This window comes from Oncorhynchus mykiss, chromosome 16 (assembly GCF_013265735.2).
Source record: "Oncorhynchus mykiss isolate Arlee chromosome 16, USDA_OmykA_1.1, whole genome shotgun sequence".
Classification (NCBI taxonomy): Eukaryota; Metazoa; Chordata; class Actinopteri; order Salmoniformes; family Salmonidae; genus Oncorhynchus; species Oncorhynchus mykiss.
Genome location: NC_048580.1, coordinates 9,857,617 through 9,882,936, shown reverse-complemented (window position 1 = coordinate 9,882,936; position 25,320 = coordinate 9,857,617). Strand labels below are relative to the sequence as shown.

At 44.4% G+C, this 25,320-nt stretch overlaps 1 protein-coding gene across 1 annotated transcript in view; it reads left to right on the top strand.

Moving 5' to 3' along the window:
- Positions 1-548: 548 nt before the first annotated feature.
- Positions 549-25,320, top strand: part of LOC110492818 (voltage-dependent T-type calcium channel subunit alpha-1G-like) — a 228,544-nt gene continuing 203,772 nt past the window's right edge. Inside the window, 2 exon segments of the mRNA XM_036945869.1 lie at positions 549-655; positions 17,436-17,569. Coding sequence (XP_036801764.1) covers positions 563-655; positions 17,436-17,569 — 227 coding nt within the window. The 5' untranslated portion in view covers positions 549-562.

The following is a 25,320-nucleotide window of genomic DNA, read 5'->3' as shown; positions in this document are numbered from 1 at the left end:
CTTCCTTTCATTGAAATAACGTGGAAATGTTGATTCAACCAGTGTGTGCCCAGTGGGTGTGGCCAATAATATCTAATACATCAAGCTGTCTTCGTGTTGTGAAGTGATACTGTGAGAGACTTATTCTAAATAAGTCTCTCTTTCTTTCTCTCTCTCTCAATTGATTAAATTCAAAGTGGCTTTATTGGCATGGGAAATGGGTTTACATTGCCAGTCTCTCTCTCTCTCTCTCTCTCTCTCTCTCTCTCTCTCTCTCTCTCTCTCTCTCTTCTTTATCAAAAGGAATCCGAGCAATTCATTATTAAACACTCAATCTGTGTATGTTGTTATAATTTGCATATTCTAACATCTGTACATATTTATATTGTATGTATATTTAGTGTATAATGTTGAACCAGCCGTATATAATTCGTATATAATTAAATATAATTCCTGTATATGATTCAAACAGCTGTATACGATTCAAACAGCTGTATATGATTCAAGCAGCTGTATACGATTTAAGCAGCTCTCCAATGTGTTCCTTAACTCCTGTGTCTCTACGTGGTTTGAGCGAGCCTCCATGCTGGTGATCCTGCTGAACTGTGTCACCCTGGGGATGTTCCAACCCTGTGAGGACCACACCTGTGAGTCAGAACGATGCAAGATCCTGGAGGTGCGTTCTTCATTTCTCCTTTTATCCCTCCCTCCATCTCTCTCTCTCTCTCTCTCTCTCTCTCTCTCTCTCTCTCTCTCTCTCTCCCCTCATCCTCATATATCTTTCCCTCTCTCTCTCTCTCCATCCTCATATATCTTTCCCCCTCTCTCTTGCTCTCTCTCTCTCTCTCTCTCTCTCTCTATATATATCTCTCTCTGTCTCTCTGTCTCTCTGTCTCTCTGTCTCTCTGTCTCTCTCTTTCTCTCTCTCCCTCTGTCTCTCTCTCTCTCTGTGTCTCTCTCTCTCTTGCTCTCTCTCCCTCTGTCTCTCTCTCTCTCTTGCTCTCTCTCCCTCTGTCTCTCTCTCTATCTCTCGCTCTCTACATTTCCAAATGCTTTCCCCTTGATAACATTTTGCCCAAAAGCTCAACATGTTTTTAGTTTGTTTTAACTGGTCTGTCTGGAAACAGACAAAAGTCAATATATTTTGTTCACTGGTTCTGCCTGGATCAGAAAATAGCTCTATTTCTGAGTATTCCTGTCTCTGGTGTAGGAGTGGGAGAAAGGTGGGCTCACTCAAGGATAAGAGATCTGATTTAATTCACTGATATTCTCTTAGCTCTACTACAGATGAATGTACAGCCTACAGGTTAAACACCTGTTACACTCTCATTCCTTCTCCCTCGCTCTCTTTATCCATCTCTATTTCATCCTCCCCGATCCTTCCCTCTCTCTCCTTCTCCCTCGCTCTCTTTATCCATCTCTATTTCATCCTCCCCGATCCTTCCCTCTCTCTCCTTCTCCCTCGCTCTCTTTATCCATCTCTATTTCATCCTCCCCGATCCTTCCCTCTCTCTCCTTCTCCCTCGCTCTCTTTATCCATCTCTATTTCATCCTCCCCGATCCTTCCCTCTCTCTCCTTCTCCCTCGCTCTCTTTATCCATCTCTATTTCATCCTCCCTCGATCCTTCCCTCTCTCTCCTTCTCCCTCGCTCTCTTTATCCATCTCTATTTCATCCTCCCTCGATCCTTCCCTCTCTCTCCTTCTCCCTCGCTCTCTTTATCCATCTCTATTTCATCCTCCCCGATCCTTCCCTCTCTCTCCTTCTCCCTCGCTCTCTTTATCCATCTCTATTTCATCCACCCCGATCCTTCCCTCTCTCTCCTTCTCCCTCGCTCTCTTTATCCATCTCTATTTCATCCTCCCTCGATCCTTCCCTCTCTCTCCTTCTCCCTCGCTCTCTTTATCCATCTCTATTTCATCCTCCCTCGATCCTTCCCTCTCTCTCCTTCTCCATCGCTCTCTTTATCCATCTCTATTTCATCCTCCCTCGATCCTTCCCTCTCTCTCCTTCTCCCTCGCTCTCTTTATCCATCTCTATTTCATCCTCCCCCGATCCTTCCCTCTCTCTCCTTCTCCATCGCTCTCTTTATCCATCTCTATTTCATCCTCCCCGATCCTTCCCTCTCTCTCCTTCTCCATCACTCTCTTTATCCATCTCTATTTCATCCTCCCCGATCCTTCCCTCTCTCTCCTTCTCCCTCGCTCTCTTTATCCATCTCTATTTCATCCTCCCTCGATCCTTCCCTCTCTCTCCTTCTCCCTCGCTCTCTTTATCCATCTCTATTTCATCCTCCCCGATCCTTCCCTCTCTCTCCTTCTCCCTCGCTCTCTTTATCCATCTCTATTTCATCCTCCCTCGATCCTTCCCTCTCTCTCCTTCTCCCTCGCTCTCTTTATCCATCTCTATTTCATCCTCCCTCGATCCTTCCCTCTCTCTCCTTCTCCCTCGCTCTCTTTATCCATCTCTATTTCATCCTCCCCCGATCCTTCCCTCTCTCTCCTTCTCCCTCGCTCTCTTTATCCATCTCTATTTCATCCTCCCCGATCCTTCCCTCTCTCTCCTTCTCCCTCGCTCTCTTTATCCATCTCTATTTCATCCTCCCCGATCCTTCCCTCTCTCTCCTTCTCCCTCGCTCTCTTTATCCATCTCTATTTCATCCACCCCGATCCTTCCCTCTCTCTCCTTCTCCCTCGCTCTCTTTATCCATCTCTATTTCATCCTCCCTCGATCCTTCCCTCTCTCTCCTTCTCCCTCGCTCTCTTTATCCATCTCTATTTCATCCTCCCCGATCCTTCCCTCTCTCTCCTTCTCCCTCGCTCTCTTTATCCATCTCTATTTCATCCACCCCGATTCTTCCCTCTCTCTCCTTCTCCCTCGCTCTCTTTATCCATCTCTATTTCATCCTCCCTCGATCCTTCCCTCTCTCTCCTTCTCCCTCGCTCTCTTTATCCATCTCTATTTCATCCTCCCTCGATCCTTCCCTCTCTCTCCTTCTCCCTCGCTCTCTTTATCCATCTCTATTTCATCCTCCCCCGATCCTTCCCTCTCTCTCCTTCTCCCTCGCTCTCTTTATCCATCTCTATTTCATCCTCCCCGATTCTTCCCTCTCTCTCCTTCTCCTTCGCTCTCTTTATCCATCTCTATTTCATCCTCCCCGATCCTTCCCTCTCTCTCCTTCTCCCTCGCTCTCTTTATCCATCTCTATTTCATCCTCCCCCGATCCTTCCCTCTCTCTCCTTCTCTCACCCTCTCTGATATCAGACAGTGAGCAGCATATCATTCCCTTCACTGAGAGCCAATGTACTCCCCTCCCTTCATGGCCTCCTGAGCCAAGTCTACTGTGTGTGTGTGTGTGTGTGTGTGTGTGTGTGTGTGTGCGCGCGCTTGCGTGTGTGTGTGTGTGTGTGTGTGCGTGTTTAAACCCATCAGTATTGCTACATGAACTTAAAGAAAACACTAATGACCTGACTGAGCTTTTACAGATCAACATATTGAACTGCTACTCTGAGGTCTCAACATGTCCATTAGATTGGCTGGCTACTCGCCTCACACTGATGTTGGGCACACCTTCCGCTAGGAGCTTTCCCAGAGTGTTAAAGGGAAACAGCTTTTCACTGCAATACATCTGGACTGGTTTATTCGGTCGCAAATTCCCCTTTAATTAATAATTAAGAGTTAGGGCAAAACGTATTGTTTAAACATGGTTGAAATAAGAAATATGTGTTTGCGTTATTGAAACAAAAATTGTGTGTGTGTGTGTGTGTGTGTGTGTGTGTGTGTGTGTGTGTGTGTGTATGTGTGTGTGTGTGTGTGTGTGTGTGTGTGTGTGTGTGTGTGTGTGTGTGTGTGTATGTGTGTGTGTGTGTGTGTGTGTGTGTGTGTGTGTGTGTGTCTGGTTGAAACAACGTAGATAACAACATTCCACCGGAATATTCACCTTATTAAAATAGAGCCACTATGTATGCTAATTCTGTCTGAATTAGATTATTCCAGGGTCAAATACTGTCAGCTAGCGTCTGTAGCTAGACGCACACACACAAACACACACACAGGGGTGGACTGGCCATCTGGCATTTCGGGGCAAATGCCTAATGGGCTGGTTAATTTTTAGCATAGTGGGCTTGTCTAAATAGTTGTTTTTGTTGCATAAAATTATAATTATCTGGCTAATACTTGGGGCCTCAGGGCAAAAATGTGTGGCCTCAAGGAAAAAAGGACCTTTATGTTAGAAAATACATAAATATCTCTCCAAGTCAAACCTGAGAGGAGGAGAAACGCAACACTTTTACATCATCTTCCTGGGACAATAGACCGATACATAGAAAATTTAGACTTTTGCTTGGATGCTCACACACACACACACACACACACACACACACATACACACACACATACACACACACATACACACACACACACACACACACACACACACACACACCGAAGACCTTGATTTGCATCTCTTTCATCTACCAGACATCTGAGTGTGTGTGTGTGTGTGCATGCGTGCGTGCGTGCGTGCGTCTCCTCCCGTCTCCTTCTGATACATGAAGCCAAGATAGAGCCTTTCTTATGCTCCTTGCCTGGGGGAACTAAAACACTCACAATCACACACACTATGTAGTTCCCAGAAACCTGTCCTCCGCTGCAGTAACATCCAATCAGAAAATATGTCAGAACACATTCTACCTCCGGCAGTGTGTTCACTGTACAGTATCTCTCTCTGGGTGCATATCTGTGTGAGTGAACTTGTATTGGCAGTGGTGTGTGTGTGTGTGTGTGTGTGTGTGTGTGTGTCCTCTCTCTGTTTTATTGAATGTTATTTTAATACTACACCAAAGGCAGCATGATTGGAGGGGAAATAGAGAAATGAGTAGAGCGAGGGAGTAGAGAGAGAGTAGAGAGAGAGAGTAGAGAAAGAGGAGAGAGAGAGTAGACATAGAGAAGAGAGAGAGTAGAGAGAGGGAGTAGAGAGAGAGTAGAGAGATGGAGTAGAGAGAGGGTAGAGAAAGAGGAGAGAGAGAGTAGACAGAGGAGAGAATAGAGAGAGGGGGTAGAGAGAGAGAGTTGAGAGTGGGTGTAGAGAGAGAGTAGAGAGAGAGGAGAGAGAGTAGAGAGAGAGTAGAGAGAGAGGAGAGAGAGAGGAGAGAGAGAGGAGAGAGAGGAGAGAGAGAGGAGAGCGAGAGGAGAGAGAGAGGAGAGAGAGTAGAGAGAGAGGAGAGAGAGAGTAGAGAGAGAGGAGAGAGAGAGTAGACAGAGAGAAGAGTTTGGGGACTTAATACAACTACTTACATCAAACGACCAAACTAATGTTGAACATATCTTCAGGTTTTTTTTGAGAGAATATTGTTTCGTTCTTTTTGCTGGTTTGTGGGTGAAATTAAAGCTAGCTAACAACAGCAGCAGACAAACAAAGCTGATTGAAAGGTTGCAGCAGAACAGAGTAGCAGCAGAGCCCACAGGCTCCCTGTCCCCACTCCCCCTCAGCGCTGAGTCCTTTCTCTACCCTCCAGAGGCCAAAAATGACATAACGATGAAAGCTTTTGAACAGAAACTACTTAAGGGGAGGCCAGAAACCCTTTTCGAAGACCTCTACATAAATTGTGACGTGAGGAGTTTCATCTTTCTCACTGACCAGCCAAATGCATGGAGCTCAGCTTTCTGCTGTCACTACCCATCCATAAAGAAAGAGGGAACCTGTAATGGGTGGAAGCTGAAAGTCAAAGAGACAGATGACCATGACAGCACCTTGATAACAATCAACCTCTACAAGACTGGGACTGTCATGGTGCAAGGTAACCTTAGGCTGATTGAAACCGACTTTCAGACCATTAAGGAGAGAGCAGAGAGAGAGAATGACACCATGCCCTTTCACAAGGCAAACTCTACCAGCACCACCCACACCCCCACTCCCCCCACTCTCCCCCACTCTCCCCACCCAAAAGGGTACATGCATCACCTCTCTTCCCATCATAGTGGAGGACTTGCCCCAGGAGGAGAGCAACCCCCTCAGTGCAGAGCAGGCTCCATGGCTGCCATGAGGGATGAGTTCACCAAACTGGAGGGGGAAGTGGTCCTGCTGAGGGAAAGCATGAGCAAACAGCAACCAGACAACCACACCTTAGAGGAGCTCCTAACCAAGGTGCGGACAGAGCAGGACAGCAGCCTTGCAACTCAGCTGAAAGAGGTTCAGCAAGAGAGAGACGGACTCAAGAGAGAGCTGGCTGATCTAACAAAGGAGGTGAGAGAGCTCCAAAAAGACAGGCAGAACATTAATAACGATCTGACCACACTAAGAGAGGAGCTGCAGGAGAGAAAGAGAACAGAGGACAGGCTGCAGGAGCAGCTAGATCACCACTCTATGACCTGCCCTCACACAGCAGAGGAGCCCAGATCAACCAGCCAGTCTTCCCCAGCCCTGCCTGCTGCACGCCTCCCTCCAGCCCACAGAACAGCCTCTCACTGACAGCGGCACCGGCACAGACCAGCCACACCCCAGCTCCAAAACCCACCAGCCCCCCCTCTGCCCCCTCCAGTCCAGAAGAAACACTGGCTGACATCGTCCTGTTGATGGAATCAAATGGAAACTTTGTTCAGGAGAATATACTTTTCCCTGGACACAAAAGGAGAAAGGTGTGGTGCCCAACAGTGCAGAGTGCCATGGAGCTGCTTGATAAGGCCCATCTCGGGTCGCCAAGCCACATAATCATACATACCGGAAGCAACGACCTGCGTGCTCAGCAGGAGAGGGTGACGACTTCACTACGGGGAGTGATTGAGAGAGCCATGCTCACATGTGATAGGTCGAGGGTCATGGTAAGATGAGCACAAGAACTCCACCATCCTCACACTACACCCACCCAAGTGGCATGACACAAATTATACCTTAAATGATAAACAAATCATATATGCATTATGTTAATTGAAAAATCAAATTTGAATAGTTATTGTTGGATTGTGAGTGTTTATGTCATTTTGAGGATACAGAAAAAACGGTTCTGAAATGCTTTTACATGTTGGAATTTACAAGGTTCAAAGTTCTCTGCTTCTGGGCTAAAGAGCAGAAACCCAGACTTCCTGAAAGAAATTGATGATGTTGATATTGTAGTACTACAGGAAACATGGTGCAGAGGTGATGTTTCCACTGGCTGTCCACTAGGTTACGTATAGGGAGATAATCGTATCATCCACTAAATTAAAAGGAATCACACAGGGCAGAGACTCCGGGGGAATGCTAATATGGTATAAATCTGAAATAACGTATTCAATCGAATTGATCAAAACAGGATAATTCTTTATCTGGTTAAAAATCAACAAGGAGGCTATCTTGACAGATAAAAACATCTTCCTCTGTGCCACATACATCCCCCTCAGAGACTCTACTTCAATGACGACAGTTTCTCCATTCTAGAGGGGGAGATGAGTCACTTTCAGGCCCAAGGCAACATACTGGTCTGTGGAGACCTGAATGCTAGAACAGCAGAAGAACTAAACACTATTAACAGTCATGGGGACAAACACCTACCGAGAAGCGACAACCTTTCTCTCCCCACATACCCGCCCAGAAACAAAGTGAGAAACTAAAACGGAGTACAGCTCGTGAAGCTCTTTCGGACACTGGGTCTGTGCATAGTCAATGGTAGGCTGAGAGGGGACTCTTTTGGTAGGTACACCTACAGCTCGTCCCTTGGCAGCAGCACTGTAGCACTACTTCCTCACCGACCTAAACCCAGAGTCTCTCAGAGCCTTCACAGTCAGCCCACTAACACCTCTCTCAGACCACAGTAAAATCACAGTGAATCTGAGAAGAGCAGAACCCAACCATGAAGCATCACGGCCAAATAAATGACATGGTACTAAACAGGCCTATAGATGGAGTGCAAACAGTACAGAAATCTACCAAAAAGCAATTAGTAGCCAAAAAATACAATCTCTCCTGGACATCTTTTTAGCCTTAACATTCTCCTACAGCAATGAAGGTGTACATTTGGCCCTTTGGAACATAAACTTTATATTTGACAAATTGGCCTCCTTGGCTAATCTAAAGAAATATAATAGGAAACCAGAAAATGGTTTGAAAATGATTGCGAAAATCTAAGAAAGTTAATGAGAAATATATCTCATCAAAAACAGAGACCCAGACAACAAAAATATAGGCCTTCAACATGGGGAAACACTGAAGCAATACAAACACACCCTAAGAACAAAAAAGGAACAGCACATTAGAAATCAGCTGGATGGAACCTTATCATGAGGAATTGGCTATCCAAAATGGGGATATGTGGAGAAATCACTTTGCAAACCTCTAAAGCAAATATAGAAAGAGACCAGATCAAAAGGGTATACAAGAAATGCACTCTCTAACCCAAAAAAGGCCTGTGGTGCTGATGTTATTTTAAATTAAATGATCAAATATACAGACCACAAATTCAAATTTGCTATACTCAAACTCTTCAACATTTTCCTCACTGCAGGTATTTCATCTAATCTATAAAGATGGAGACAAATTTGACCCACATACACTACCAGTCAAAGGTTTTATTTTTAGAGCATCTACTCATTCAAGGGTTTCTCTTTATGTTTTACTATTTTCTAAAATGTAGAATAATAGTGAAGATATCAAATCTATAAAATAACACATACAGTATGGAATCATGTAGTAACCAAAAAACTGTTTAACAAATCAAAATATATTTAATTTTTAGTCTTTAAATAGCCACCCTTTGCCTTGATGCCAGCTTTGCACATTCTTGGCATTCTCTCAACCAGCTTCACCTGGAATGCTTTTCCAACTGTCTTGAAGTACTTGTTGGCATCTTAGCCTATGGCGCTCTGTCATTGCTCATCCATATATTTATATTTATATATTCTTATTCCATTCCATTCCTTATTCCATTACGTATTTGTTTTGGAATTGTTAGATATTACTTGTTAGATATTGCTGCACTGTTGGAACTAGAAGCACAAGAGTTTTGCTACACTCGCAATAACATCTGCTAACCATGTGTATGTGACCAATAACATTTGTCCTGTTGAAATACAAATGATATTCCCACGAAGCCCAAACCAGATGGGATATCATATCACTGCATAATGTTGTGGTTGCCATGCTGCTTAAGTGTGCCTTGAATTCTAAGTAAATCACAGACACACCATAACACCTCCCCCTCCATGCTTTATGGTGGAAAATACATGTGGAGATCATCCGTTCACCTACACCGCATCTCACAAAGACACGGCGGTTGGAACCAAAAATCTCCAACTTGGACTCCAGACCAAAGGACAAATTTACACCAGTCTAATGTCCATTGTTTGCGTTTCTTGGCCCAATCAAGTCTCTTCTTCTTATTGGTGTCAAAACCTTTGACTGGTAGTGTAATTACAGAGGAATAAGCGTTAACAGGAACTTGGGGAAAATTCTCTGTAGTATCATAAATAGCAGACTACATCATTTCTTTGATGAACACAGCGTCCTGAGCAGAAGCCAGATTAGATTCTTTATCTTACAACAGACCACATTTACACCCCCCCCCACACTCTAATTGACAAACAAGTAAACAAAAACAAAGGCACAATCTACTTGTAGACTTCAAGAAAGCATTTGATTCAATTTGGCACAAAGGTATTTTTATAAACTAATAGAAAGTGGTACTGGAGTGAAAACATATGATGTTATTAAATCATTGTACACTAAAAACAAATGTGCGGTTCAAATTGACACCAGGGAAACAGACTTCTTCTCTCAGAGACGTGGAGTAAAACAGGGCTGCCCAATAAGTCAGACACTATTTAACATCTACATTATTGAATTCGCAAAAAAACATTAGAAGAATCAGCAGCACCAGGTCTCACCCTACACAACACTGAAATCAAGTGTCTGCTGTACGCAGATGACCTGGTGCTGCTGTGTCCCACTAAGGAGGAGTTACAGCAGCATCTAGATCATCTGCACAGGTTCTTTCAGACCTGGGCTCTGACCGTTAATCAAAAAAAAGAATATAATGATATTCCAAAATGGGTCCAGAAATCTGGATGACAAATATACATTCTATTTGGACACAGTTCTATTAGAACACACCAAAAACGACACATATCTAGGACTAAATATCAGCAACACAGGTAGCTTTCACATGTCTGTGAATGAGCTGAGAGACAAAGCAAGAAGAGCATTCTATGCCATTAAAAAGATAATTAAAATTCCAATTAGAATCTGCTCTATATGGCAGCAAAGTATGGGATCCGCTCTCCGATAATGAATTTACCAAATGGAACAAACATCCAATCGAAATACTGCAGGCAGAGTTTTGCAAGACTGTATTGCAAGTGGAAAGGAAACCTCCAAATAAAGTATGTAGAGCAGAATTTGGCCAATACCCCCTCCTTACTAGAATAAACAGCCATCACATTTTACAACCATCTAAAAACAAGTGATCCCAAAATATTCCATCACACAGCTACAATGTCAAGAGATGAAACAAGAGAAGAGTCCCCTCAGCCAGCTGGTTCTGAGGCTCAGTTCACTAACCAAAACCAACCCCATAGAGCCTCAGGACAGCACTCAGAAAATCTGGCCCAACCAAATCATCACAAAACAAAAACAAAAATATATCACCTATTGGAAAGACACCACAAAAAAAATATAAGTAAACTTCAGTGCTATTTGGCCCTAAACAGACAGTGCATGGTGGCAGACTATCTGACCACTGTGACTGATAGAAAACTGAGGAAAACACTGACTAGGTACAGACTCAGTGAGCACAGTCTGGCTATAGAGACCGGTCGTCACAGACAAACCTGTCTGCCCAGAGAGGACAGGCTGTGTTTACTCTGCTCCAGGGGAGAGGTACAGACAGAGCTGCATTTCCTATTACACTGTGACAAATACTAAGATCTAAGAGAAAATGTATTTCCCCAAATTATCATTCAGTACAAAGAATTTGAAACTATAAAATATCTCATATTTATTGGGTGAAAAGCCTAAATTTGCAGCTTTGGCAGCCAAATATGTGTCCTCCTGCCACAACCTGAGGGACAGCCAGTGAAAAAGTGCAATGTAATGTCAATAATATTTCCCATCTTGGTTTGTTTTGGCTTTCGTACCATGTCATGGAAGTGCAAAATTACTCCATAGACACGGTACATTCGATAGGCAATGACTTGAAAAACTACAAAACTCAAGATTTCAGAGTGTTTTCTATCCAAATCTACTAATGGTATGCATATTCTAGCTTTTAGGACTGAGTAGCAGGCAGTTTACTCTGGGCACCTTTTTATCCAAGCTACTCAATACTGCCCCCCAGTCCAAAATAAGTTAAGCAAGGTGCACCTCCAAGCAAGCGGCACCATGAAGACCAATGAGCTCTCCAAACAGGTCAGGGACAAAGTTGTGGAGAAGTACAGATCCGGGTTGGGTTTTTAAAAAATAACCGAAACTTTAAACATCCCACGGAGCACCATTAAATCCATTATTAAAAAAATGAGAGAATATGCCACCACAAGAAACTTGCCAAGAGAGGGCCGCCCACCAAAACTCAAGGACCAGGCAAGGAGGGCATTAAAACTAGTTAGGGATGGGCGGGACGCAAAGGTCTCAACTGGCCAATTGCCAGGGAAAATGCAGAGCGCCAGATTCAAATAAAATACTATAAAATTCAAACTTTCACAAAAGTGTACCCAGTTCCTAGTTGGCCTACTTCTTCATTGCATAAAGGAATAACCTCAACCAAATTCCAAAGACTGGTGACATCCAGTGGAAGCGGAAGGAACTGAAAACAGATCCCTAAGAAATATCCCTTGGCAATGACAAGACAGGGAACAGAGAGAGGCAAAAAAATAAAATTCTTAGTGGAATAGTGGTTTAAGGGGAACATTTAAATGTATTGGATTGGCCTAGTCAAAGCCCAGAACTCGATTCAATTGAGAATCTGTGGTACGACTTAAAGATTGATGTACACCAGTGGAACCCATCCAACTTGAAGGAGCTATAGCAGTTTTGCCTTGAAGAATGGGCAAAAATCCCATTGGCTGGATGTGCCAAGCTCATAGAGACATACCCCAAGATACCTGTTGCTGTAATTGCTGCAAAAGATGGCTCTAAAAAGTATTGACTTTCGGGGGGGTGTCTGACAATACCCCGGACAGAGACAACCAGGCAGGATATAACCTCGCACACATTATAACTTCACCCACTTTGCCAAAGCACAGCCCCCACACCACTATAGAGATATCAACAGACCGCCAACTTGCTACCCTGAGACAAGGCTGAAGCATAGCCCACGAAGATCTCCTCCACCGCACGAGTCTGAGGGGGTGCAAAACCCGAACATGAAGATCACGTCAGTGACTCAACCCACTCAAGTTGAGTATAGCAAAAAAAAGAGTTGCACGACGCACCCCTCCTAGGGACGGCATGGAAGAGCACTAGTAAGCCGGTGACTCAGCCCCTGTAATCGGGTCAGAGGCAGAGAATCCCAGTAGAGAGAGGGGACCCGGCCAGGAAGAGACAGCAAGGGATGTGATGTCTGTACAGATAGTCAGCATCCACTGAATCTAAGGCCAAGGTTATAGTCAAGGCAGGTCAGGAGTCAACTGGTCTGATGAACCCGTTTCATTATCATCGACACTTATAGGGTCAATCGAACACAGGGGTCGGTGATCTAATCCAAATAGACAGGGGTAGGATGCTACAGTATAGTCATCCTTAGTGCAGGCCACTCAGATAGATAGAGAAAGAAAGTAAGTGTGTGTATGTTTGTGTGTGTGTGTGTTGTGTGTGTGTGTTTACATTCCTCCTCATACCATGAGCTTAGAGTCACTCGCACACAGTCATTGTTTGGGTTTATACTAAGACAATTGTAACCAAGGTGACGAAGCACCATAGATATAGAAGCACAGCAGTGCTATGCAGCACTGTGCCTTTAATGGAGAGAGATACTGCAGAGACATAATAAGAGCAATGCATCAGATGACCTCTTACAAATTGGGGTAGGGCCGGGTAGGGCCCTAATCTGTCCCTGCTCTGGATTGAGCACGGCTTCTCCATCTGTCGGAGGCACCGGGTGCCGGGAGCCATGGGCTCAAGTTATCCTGCCCCTCGCCCATCCTTAAAGGGTTCTCCGAATCCTGTGAAGCGTAGGAGTGGACGGATTTCCTAGTCCTTCTCGCCAGCCGTGATTTTGGGCAGCTCCATGGTAAGAAATGTCACTGTTCCTGGTTGCAAAAACAATGTCCCATCCAGGAGCGAGAGTAAATGAGAGAAAAAAAGGAGAGAAAAATAGGAGGGGAGTGTGTGAGCACTAGCCCTTGGTTTTTCCTGTGTGTGTGTGTGTGTGTGTGTGTGTGTGTGTGTTTGTGTGTGTGTGTGTGTGTGTGTGTGTGTGTGTGTCTCTATGTGTGAACAGGGAGTTAGGGAGGACATTGCATTCGCTCATCACCCACAGATACTGCTGCAGGTGTCTGTAAACTGCACTATTCTCCTGCACCTCTCCTGTAGATCTCCAGTATATCTCCTGCACCTCTCCGGTAGATCTCCTGCACTATTCTCCTGCACATCTCCTGTAGATCTCCTGCACTATTCTCCTGCACATCTCCTGTAGATCTCCTGCACATCTCCTGTAGATCTCCTGCACTATTCTCCTGCACATCTCCTGTAGATCTCCTGCACTATTATCCTGCACATCTCCTGTAGATCTCCTGTAGATCTCCTGCACATCTCCTGTAGATCTCCTGTATATCTCCTGCACCTCTACTGTATATCTCCTACACTATTCTCCTGCACATCTCCTGTAGATTTCCTGTAAATCTCCTATACTATTCTCCTGCACATCTAATGTAGATCTCCTGCTCATCTCCTGTAGATCTCCTGCACATCTCCTGTATATCTCCTGCTCATCTCCTGTAGATCTCCTGCATATCTCCTGTAGAACTCCTCCTACACATCTCATGCACATCTCTATTTACATTCTAGCCCTATAGAGACTATAGTCATATGTGTTTGTCTATCCAGTGTGTTTACAGTCACTCAGACCTTTGGGATGCCTCAGGGCTCAGTTCTTTAGCAAATAGATTCCAGTTGGCTAGAAATCTCAGGTGTGTTTGTCACCCATAGGGCCGTGGGGTATGTTCTACCAGCCTTACAGAGGGAGTTTAACCAATGTAAAATAGATGAGTAATCATGCACAAGTGATGGGGAAGGAAGTGACCTCTTTAGAGGATAGTACAGGAGAGGGAGAGGTGAGGGAGAGGAGAGGAGAGGAGAGGAGAGGAGAGGAGAGGAGAGGAGAGGAGAGGAGAGGAGAGGAGAGGGGGAGGAGGAGAGGAGAGGAGAGGTGGAGGAGAGGTGGAGGAGGGGTGGAGGAGAGGAGAGGGGGAGGAGCGGTGGAGGAGAGGAGAGGGGGAGGAGAGGAGAGGGGAAGAGAGAAAAGGAGAGGGGGAGGAGAGGAGAAGGAGAGGCGGAGGAGAGGAGAAGGAGAGGAGGAGAGGTAGAGGAGAGGAGAGGAGGAGGAGGAGAGGTGGAGGAGAGGAGAGGGGGAGGAGCGGTGGAGGAGAGGAGAGGGGGAAGAGAGAAAATGAGAGGGGGAGGAGAGGAGAGGGGGAAGAGAGAAAAGGAGAGGGGGAGGAGAGGAGAGGGGGAAGAGAGAAAAGGAGAGGGGGAGGAGAGAAGGAGAGGCAGAGGACAGGAGAGGGGGAAGAGAGAAAAGGAGAGGGGGAGGAGAGGAGAAGGAGAGGCAGAGGAGAGGAGAGGGGGAAGAGAGAAAAGGAGAGGGGGAGGAGAGGAGAAGGAGAGGCAGAGGAGAGGAGAGGGGGAAGAGAGAAAAGGAGAGGGGGAGGAGAGGAGAAGGAGAGGCAGAGGAGAGGAGAGGGGGAAGAGAGAAAAGGAGAGGGGGAGGAGAGGAGAAGGAGAGGCGGAGGAGAGGAGAGGGGGAAGAGAGAAAAGGAGAGGGGGAGGAGAGGAGAAGGAGAGGCAGAGGAGAGGAGAGGGGGAGGAGAGAAAAGGAGAGGGGGAGGAGAGGAGAGGGGGAAGAGAGAAAAGGAGAGGGGGAGGAGAGGAGAAGGAGAGGCAGAGGAGAGGAGAGGGGGAAGAGAGAAAAGGAGAGGGGGAGGAGAGGAGAGGGGGAAGAGAGAAAAGGAGAGGGGGAGGAGAGGAGAAGGAGAGGCAGAGGAGAGGAGAAGGAGAGGGGGAAGAGAGGTTAGGGGGAAGAGAGAAAAGGAGAGGGGGAGGAGAGGAGAAGGAGAGGCAGAGGAGAGGAGAGGGGGAAGAGAGAAAAGGAGAGGGGGAGGAGAGGAGAAGGAGAGGCAGAGGAGAGGAGAGGGGGAAGAGAGAAAAGGAGAGGGGGAGGAGAGGAGAAGGAGAGGCAGAGGAGAGGAGAGGGGGAAGAGAGAAAAGGAGAGGGGGAGGAGAGGAGAAGGAGAGGCGGAGGAGAGGAGAGGGGGAAGAGAGAAAAGGAGAGGGGGAGGAGATGTATTACCATCTGAATCATCTACTGCTTTACACTGAACTAGTACGCAGAAAGGAGTATTTGCTTTTATTAAACACTTGTTTGTGTGTGAGGAGTCAGTATCTCCTTCCTCTTAATGTGTCTCTTCTGCACTACTTCTGTGAACTTTGAAGAGAGAGAGAGAGAAAGAGGAGAGATAGATAAAGCGGGAGAGACAGATAAAGAGAGACAGATAAATAGGGAGAGAGAGAGAGAGAGAGGAGAGAGAGAGAGACAGAGAGGGAGAGAGAGATGGATAAAGAGAGAGCGTGAGAGAGAGTAGAGATGGATAAAGAGAGAGAGGGAGAGAGAGAGAGTCACTTTATCTAGATAATCAAATAGGAGGTTTATTTGTCTATGTATTGACCAGTTCATTTTGTGATGTCCTATAGCAGTTGGTATCTACCACTGTGATCAACACAATCAACAACTACCATCATACTACAACAACTACCATCATACTACAACAACTACCATCATACTACAACAACTACCATCATACTACAACAACTACCATCATACTACAACAACTACCATCATACTACAACAACTACCATCATACTACAACAACTACCATCATACTACAACAACTACCATCATACTACAACAACTACCATCATACTACAACAACTACCATCATACTACAACAACTACCATCATACTACAACAACTACCATCATACTACAAAAACTACCATCATACTACAACAACTACCATCATACTACAACAACTACCATCATACTACAACAACTACATCATACTACAACAACTACCATCATACTACAACAACTACCATCATACTACAACAACTACCATCATACTACAACAACTACCATCATACTACAACAACTACCATCATACTACAACAACTACCATCATACTACAACAACTACCATCATACTACAACAACTACCATCATACTACAACAACTACCATCATACTACAACAACTACCATCATACTACAACAACTACCATCATACTACAACAACTACCATCATACTACAAAAACTACCATCATACTACAACAACTACCATCATACTACAACAACTACCATCATACTACAAAAACTACCATCATACTACAACAACTACCATCATACTACAACAACTACCATCATACTACAACAACTACCATCATACTACAACAACTACCATCATACTACAACAACTACCATCATACTACAACAACTACCATCATACTACAACAACTACCATCATACTACAACAACTACCATCATACTACAACAACTACCATCATACTACAACAACTACCATCATACTACAACAACTACCATCATACTACAACAACTACCATCATACTACAACAACTGCCAAATACCCTTTCTGTATTTCCAAAATCTAGGACCACTATACCAGGCGGTGTCAGAGGAAGGCCAGAAAGATTGTCAGACTCCAGTCACCCAAGTCATAGACTGTTCTCTCTGCTACCGCACGGCAAACGGTACCAGAGCTCCAAGTCTAGGACCAAAAGGCTCCTTAACAGCTTCTACCCCGAAGCTATAAGACTGCTGAACAATTAATCAAATGGCCACCCGGACTATTTATATTGAACCCTCCTTGTTTTTTACGCTGCTGCTACTCGCTGTTCATTACCTGAAATTACCTGAATTACCTCGACTAACCTGTACCCCCGCACATTGACTCGGTACCCCTTGTACATAGCCTCGTTATTGTTATTTTGTGTTACTTTTTTCACTTTAGTTTATTTACTAAAACATTTTTAATCTCTTATTTTTTTAACTGCATTGTTGGTTAAGGGCTCGTAAGTAAACATTTCACTGTGAGGCACATGTGACAAATACAATGGGATTTGATTCGATTTCACTTTAAAATGTATTTATCTTATTTCATATTGAAGGAATGGGATGTGAATATCTTTAACTGTCTTGTCAACCATTGTATTGAGTTAATACAGTGATATTTACATTCGTATTGTCTTTGTCTCTCTCTGGATAGGATTTTGATGACTTTATCTTTGCGTTCTTCGCGGTGGAGATGGTCATCAAGATGGTGGCGCTGGGCATCTTCGGCAAGAAATGTTATCTAGGAGACACCTGGAACAGACTCGACTTCTTCATCGTGCTGGCCGGGTGAGTCGCACTCTCACACAGGGGCAGAGGGAGTCCGTAGCCAGAACATGCTGTGAATCACGACAACGACAGAGAGAGAGAGAGAGCCTACATACAGTCTGTCTGGATAACATGGGGCTTAGTGTGTGTGTGGGTGTGTATCCCTTTGTTTCACATTGTTGCAGTGTCTGCAAAATGCCAACCCTGTCTCCCTCACAAGAACCCACAGCCAAACTCAGACAATAGTAACCAAGGTAACGGGTTGTCGGGTACACACCCCCTGGCAACGGTTGCTAGTTCCGTTTAGGAGTGTTCGGAGGAAGTGTCTGTTTCTGAAAAATAAAGTAATTATAATCACTGCCAAAGAGCATTTCTCAGCACACTGTGTATCTGTGTATCTGTGTGTTTGTGTGTATGTGTGTGCATGTGTGTTAGCAGGTTTATAATGAAGTGCACACATCAGCTTGACTTCACTCAGTGTGTGATTGATCAGAATAAGTCAGTCTCGTGCCATTCATTGATGTAACGTTCATTTTACTAAGCTTCTCTTTTAGTATTTTCTTTGGCATCACAGTCTGTGAAGGCCATTGATGTGTTCAACTTCATATTATAAATGGTATAGGGGATGTAAAGGGAAGGTTGAAGGGTTAAGAAGGGTGAGGAGGGGGTGAGGGCTGAGGGCTGAGGAGGGAGTGAGGGCTGAGGGCTGAGGAGGGAGTGAGTGCTGAGGGCTGAGGAGGGAGTGAGGGCTGAGGAGGGAGTGAGGGCTGAGGGCTGAGGAGGGAGTGAGGGCTGAGGAGGGAGTGAGGGCTGAGGAGGGGGTGGGGGCTGAGGAGGGAGTGAGGGCTGAGGGCTGAGGAGGGGGTGAGGGCTGAGGGCTGAGGAGGGAGTGAGGGCTGAGGGCTGAGGAGGGAGTGAGGGCTGAAGAGGGGGTGAGGGCTGAGGGCTGAGGAGGGAGTGAGGGCTGAGGAGGAGGGTTGGAAGATGATTTGGGATGAAGGGGTTGATTAGGAGACAAAATAGTGTGAAAAGCAAGACGAGGATGTTAGAAAAAGAGAAGGATGCTACTTCTCTAGTTTAGTGCAGGGTGACAGAGGGCACTGGAGTGAGGCCAGCTCTCTCCACCTCTCTCCAGCCATCTCCACCTCTCTCCATCTCTCTCCCCCGCTCTCCTCCCTCTTCCTCTCTTTTCTCTTTTCCCTCCTCCTCAGATGAGTTTTGTAGGATCCCAAGTCAATAGTGTAGTGATTCTCAGGTAGTCTCAGACAGAGAGACACTTCCACACATCGACCTGTCACAGTTGGAGTAGAGGCTTTCCTCTGCTAAGGGGAGATACTACTGATAGATACTGAGGAGAGAAAGGTGGATGCGGAAGGAGGGAGGAGAAAGAGAGCAGGAGGGGGCACAATATCAACATGACATACAGCCACTATACATACATTACAATATGGCATAGTCATATGGTGAATACTAGACAGACACAATGATAACACTCTACATTAGGTTGTTAAAGGTTTCCTTGAAATAAAAAGGATATCATTGACCTCCTACCATAAATACAATCACTGATTGACAGCGAGCTGCATAGAGAGGGAGAAAAACAGGAAACAGAGAGAGAGGCAAGAGAGGAGCAAACCCAATCCGCATCACTACCCTTTCTCTCTCTCTCCCTCTCTCTCTCTCCCCTCCCTCCCTTTCTCTCTCTCTCTCACTCTCCCTCTCCCTCGCCTCTCTTTCTCCCTCCCTCTCTCTCTCTCCCTTTGTCTCTCTCTCTCTCTCTCTCTCTCTCTCTCTCTCTCTCTCTCTCTCTCTTACACTTAGTTTTTTCCTCCTCCCTGCATTTTCTTCTCCTACATGTATTGATCAAACTGATTTTACACCTGTTTGGTGACAAAGGAAAGGTTAGATTACAAATTGTTAGATTACAATTTTATTTCAGGTAACATATGGTCTCACTCTACAGAGTGTAAAAACTACTCTGTTTATAATGTTACATTTTGAGTGTTAATGTAACACTCCTTCGTGTAAAAAAATATAAGCCTTACATTTGCCAGTGTTACTCAAATGTATCACTATGGGGTAGTTAACAGTCACTGTGCTATTTATATACAACACTAGTGTTAACTCTAGAGTTAACCTATCAAGCGTCCCACCTGGCCAACATCCAGTGAGAGTGCAGAGCGCCAAATTCAAATACAGAAATACTCATTATAAAAATTCAGAAAAGATACAACTATTTTACATAGGTTTAAAGACTAACTTCTTGTGAATCCAACCACAGTGTCAGATTTCAAATATGCTTTACTGCGAAAGCATACCTTACAATTCAATTATTTGAGAACATAGCCCAGCAGACAAATCATTACACACAGAAACCAGCCAAGTAGAAGAGTTACACAAGTCAGAAATAGAGATAAGATGAATCACTTAACTTTGATGATCTTCATATCATTGCACTCAGAAGACATTCATTTATTCAATAAATGTTCCTTTTGTTCGATAAAGTCTCTCTTTATATCCGAAAACCTCCGTTCTGTTTGCATGTTTTCTTCAGTAATCCACAGGCTCAAACTTAGTCACAACAGGCAGACAAAAAAATCCAAATTGTATCCGTAAAGTTCATAGAAACATGTCAAACAATGTTTATATTCAGTCCTCAGGTTGTTTTTAGCCTAAATAATCGATAATTTTTCAACCGGACAACAACGTCATCAATGTAAAAGGTAAATAAGAAAGGCACTCTCTCGGTAGCGGGCATGAAAGAGCTCTGTGACACGGCAGGGTCTACACATTCAGACTGCTCTTACTCCCTCATTTTTCAGAATACAAGCCTGGAACAATTTCTAAAGACTGTTGACATCTAGTGGAAGGCATAGGAACTGCAATGTGAGTCCTAAGTCAATGGACACTGTAATGGCATTGAATAGAAAACTACACACAAAAAACTCCTAATTCCTGAATGGATTTTCCTCAGGTTTTCGCCTGCCAAATCCGTTATGTTATACTCACAGACATTATGTTAACAGTTTTGGAACGGTTGGAGTGTTTTCTATCCAAATCTACTAATTTCATGCATGTCCTAACTTCTGGGCCTGAGTAGAAGTCAGATTAATTTGGGCATGCTTTTAATCCAAAATTCCAAATGCTGCCCCCTACCCTAGAGAAGTTAACTCCTATTAGTGTTACGTAAAAAACTGAGTAATTGAGTAATTACAGTAATTGATTTATGTTGTTGTTTTAACACTATATGGTTTAAAGCCATTTTGGATATTTCCCAAGGTGCATTTTCTTGTGTGAATTGTAGCGTTACCACCCATGACTGGATTTGTTAGTGACTGAGACATTGTTGTTGAGTTGTTGAACTCTTTCCTTTTAAGGTATTGTGGCTTTCACCAAATGAGTATCAAAGTGAATGTCATTATTTAAAAAAAATAGTTTATAATATGACATATATTGTAAGGCTGTAGACCTAACACAGTGGTGTAACAAACAGTCTGGTTTACTAATTTACAGGCCACATCATGCTGGCTGGCAAAGTGACATGTGACTCCTGTTGGAATCCAGCCAGAGTTAGAAAAGACAAAAGATTACATTTGTATTCACCCATAATCATAATGACTGTCAGGGTTAGGAACAGTGTGAAGAGACGACCTGAACCATTTAAACTGGAACAACCATTTCAGTAATGGGTGCAATAAATCTAACTGACAGGTTGGATTTGTTCAGACAAATGTATGTTATTTATCTGTGTGTACCATAAGATGAATCAATCAATCAATGTACATGAAAAAACACAGATATTAAAAACATCTACCTGCATAGCAAGCTGGAAAATATAATAATACTCTCCACAGTGTAAGACAATAATTAATTTCCCTCCATTGACTGTGTGTTCATTTCCATCCATTGACTGGGTGTTCATTTCCCTCCATTGACTGTGTGTTCATTTCCCTCCATTAACTGGGTGTTCATTTCCCTCCATTGACTGGGTGTTCATTTCCCTCCATTGACTGTGTGTTAATTTCCCTCCAAAAGTATGAAATTAACTCCTGAATCAAAACTGGAAAAATTTAAATTGGCCAATTTACTGAGCAGTCTATTTCTCTGAGTGAATGTGTTTTCTCTACGTTTTCTCTACCTACCCCTCTCTCTCTTTTAGCGGGTATCGGCCTAATTCTGCTCTGCATTATTACGTTGTACACAGAGGATTTTTCTGGCAGAATTCTGCATGTAGAGTCTCAATTTGGTGTTTGTCCCATTTTGTGAATTTTTGGTTGGTGAGCGGAACCCAGACCCCACAACCATAAAAGGCAATGGGTTCCATTACTGATTCAAGTATTTTTAGCCAGATGCTAATTGGCATGTCAAGTTTTATGTTCCTTTTGATAGCCTACAAGGTCCTTCTTGCTTTGTCTCTCAGATTGTTCTCAGCTCTGTGGAAGTTACCTGTGGTGCTGGTGTTTAGGCCGAGGCATGTATAGTTTGTGTGCTCTCGGGCAACGGTGTCTAGTTGGAATTTGTATTTGTGGTACTGGTGACTGGACCATTATTTTTTGTCTTACTGAGATTTACTGTCAGGGCCCAGATCTGACAGAATCTGTGCAGAAGATCTAGGTGCTGCAGTAGGCCCTCCTTGGTTGGTGACAGAAGCACCAGATCATCGGCAAAAAGAGTCTAGTAGGGTGAGGCCGGGTGCTGCAGACTGTTCTAGTGCCCGTGCCAATTCGTTGATATATATGTTAAAGAGGGTGGGGCTAAAGCTGCATCCCTGTTTCACTCCATGGCCATGTAGAAAGAAAAGTGTGTGTTTTTTGCCATTTTTAACCAGACACTTGTTGTTTGTGTGTAGCCGACCCTCATGCAAAATTTAGTCAACAACTTTTTTTAAGTCAACAAAGCATGAGAAGACTTTGCCTTTGGCTTGGTTTGTTTGTTTGTCAATTAGGGTGTGCAGGGTGAATATGTGGTCTTTCGCATGGTCATTTTGTAAAAAGCCAATTTGACATTGGCTCAGCACATTGTTTTCGCTGAGGAAACGTAAGAGTCTGAAATTAATGTTAATGCATAGGATTTTCCCAAGGTTGTTGTTGCTGCATATCCCACTGTAATTATTTGGGTCAAATTTGTTTCCACTTTTGTAGATTGGGGTTATCCGGCCTTGGTTCCAAATATTGGGGAAGATGCCAGAGCTGAGGATGATGTTAAATAGTACAGTAATAGTCAACAGTTTGGACACACCTACTCATTTCAGGGTTTTTCTTTAATAGTACTATTTTTTACATTGTAGAATAAATATGAAGACATCAAAATTATGAAATAACACATATGGAATCATGTAATAACCAAAAAAGTGACATCAAAATATATTTTAGATTCTTCAAAGTAGACACGCTTTGCACGCTCTTGGTATTCTCTCAACCAGCTTCATGAGGTAGTCACCTTTTGTCTTGTGTGATGCTATATTTGTTGTGCCTGTTAGTCAGAGTGCTGTACCATTTTAAGTGATATGTGGCATTGGTTCTCTGGTAATGAAACATACGCCCTCCCTAACCCGGACGACGCTAGGCCAATTGTGCTTCTCCCCCCGGCTGCGACAGAGCCTGGCCTGGTACCTTTGATGTTTCATAATGTTCAATTGTTTCAATTAATTGTTGTATATTATTTTCAATATATTACCTATGTAAAAAACCTGTCTGATCAGGGTAAACAATATCTAGTAAAACCTTTTTTATTCTATGTGCTATGCATTTCGCCAGGAATGTTGCATCACAACAGTGAAGTGTAAGAGGACTCCAGTTTTTTTAAATGCACTGGATCTTTAAACTTACCACCTGGGTCCTGTTTTAGTAGTAATTAAATCTGTGTTTCTTGTTGAGTACCTGAAAGTCTACCATTTTTATAGGAGTAATTAAAACATTCTAATAATGGAAATTTGAGTACATCAACAACGGTCTGATATACCTCTACTGGTATACCATCAAGCCCTGGTGATTTTCTAAACTGAACATTTTTAATTGCCTCAAAAATGTCCTCTTCTGTAGTTTGGCCTTCACACAGATCTTTGTGTAAATTTGTTGATTTTACATTAATATTGTTATTATTAGGAAAGTAATCATTACTGTTAACATTTTTATCCTGGAAAACTCCCCAGGACTTAATGATTGCAAACATACCCATAACATGATGCAGCCACCACTATTCTTGAAAATTTGGACAGTGGTACTCAGAAATGTGTTGTATTGGATTTGCCCCAAACATAACCCTTGTATTCAGGAAAATGTTTTTTTGCAGTATTACTTTAGTGCCTTATTGCAAACAGGATTCATGTTTTAGAATTTGTTTTATTCTGTACATGCTGGCTTGTTTTCTGTTACGGTGCGTGAATGAGGACCCAAAAGCGAATTAACTTAAACAGAGCTTCTTTAATTACCAAACATAAGTAGGCTCAGACGGACCGGCAGATTCCGACAGGACAAGACAAGGTTACAGCAAACATGACGACAGTCTGGTTCAGGCATGAAACACAACAAACAAGAATCCGACAAGGACAGGAGCAGAAACAGAGAGAGATATAGGGACCTAATCAGAGGGAAAAAGGGAACAGGTGGGAAAAGGGGTGACGAGGTGGTTAGGAGGAGACAAGGCACAGCTGGGGGAAAGAGGGGGAGAAAAGGTAACCTAACAACGACCAGCAGAGGGAGACAGGGTGAAGGGAAAGGACAGAGACAAGACACAACATGACAGTACATGACAGTACCCCCCCACTCACCGAGCGCCTCCTGGCGCACTCGAGGAGGAAACCTGGCGGCAACGGAGGAAATCCTCGATCAGCGCACGGTCCAGCACGTCCCGAGAGGGAACCCAACTCCTCTCCTCAGGACCGTACCCCTCCCAATCTACGAGGTACTGGTGACCACGGCCCCGAGGACGCATGTCCAAAATTCTACGGACCCTGTAGATGGGTGCGCCCTCGACAAGGATGGGGGGGGGGGGGGGGGGAAGACGAGCGGGGGCGCGAAGGACGGGCTTGATGCAGGAGACATGGAAGACCGGGTGGACGCGACGAAGGTATCGCGGAAGAAGAAGTCGAACTGCGACAGGATTAATGACCCGAGAAATACGGAACGGACCAATGAACCGCGGGGTCAACTTGCGAGAAGCCGTCTTAAGGGGAAGGTTCTGAGTGGAGAGCCAAACTCTCTGACCGCGACAATATCTAGGACTCTTAGTTCTACGCTTATTAGCAGCCCTCACAGTCTGCGTCCTATAACGGCAAAGTGCAGACCTGACCCTCTTCCAGGTGCGCTCGCAACGTTGGACAAAAGCCTGAGCGGAGGGGACGCTGGACTCGGCGAACTGAGATGAGAACAGCGGAGGCTGGTACCCGAGGCTACTCTGAAAAGGAGATAGCCCGGTCGCAGACGAAGGAAGCGAGTTGTGGGCGTATTCTGCCCAGGGGAGCTGTTCTGACCAAGACGCAGGGTTGCGAAAAGAAAGACTGCGTAAGATGCGACCAATAGTCTGATTGGCCCGTTCTGCTTGACCGTTAGACTGGGGGTGAAAGCCGGAAGAGAGACTGACGGAAGCCCCAATCAAACGGCAAAACTCCCTCCAAAATTGAGACGTGAATTGCGGACCTCTGTCCGAAACGACGTCTGACGGAAGGCCATGAATTCTGAAAACATTCTCGATGATGATTTGTGCCGTCTCTTTAGCAGAAGGAAGCTTAGCAAGGGGAATGAAATGAGCCGCCTTAGAGAACCTATCGACAA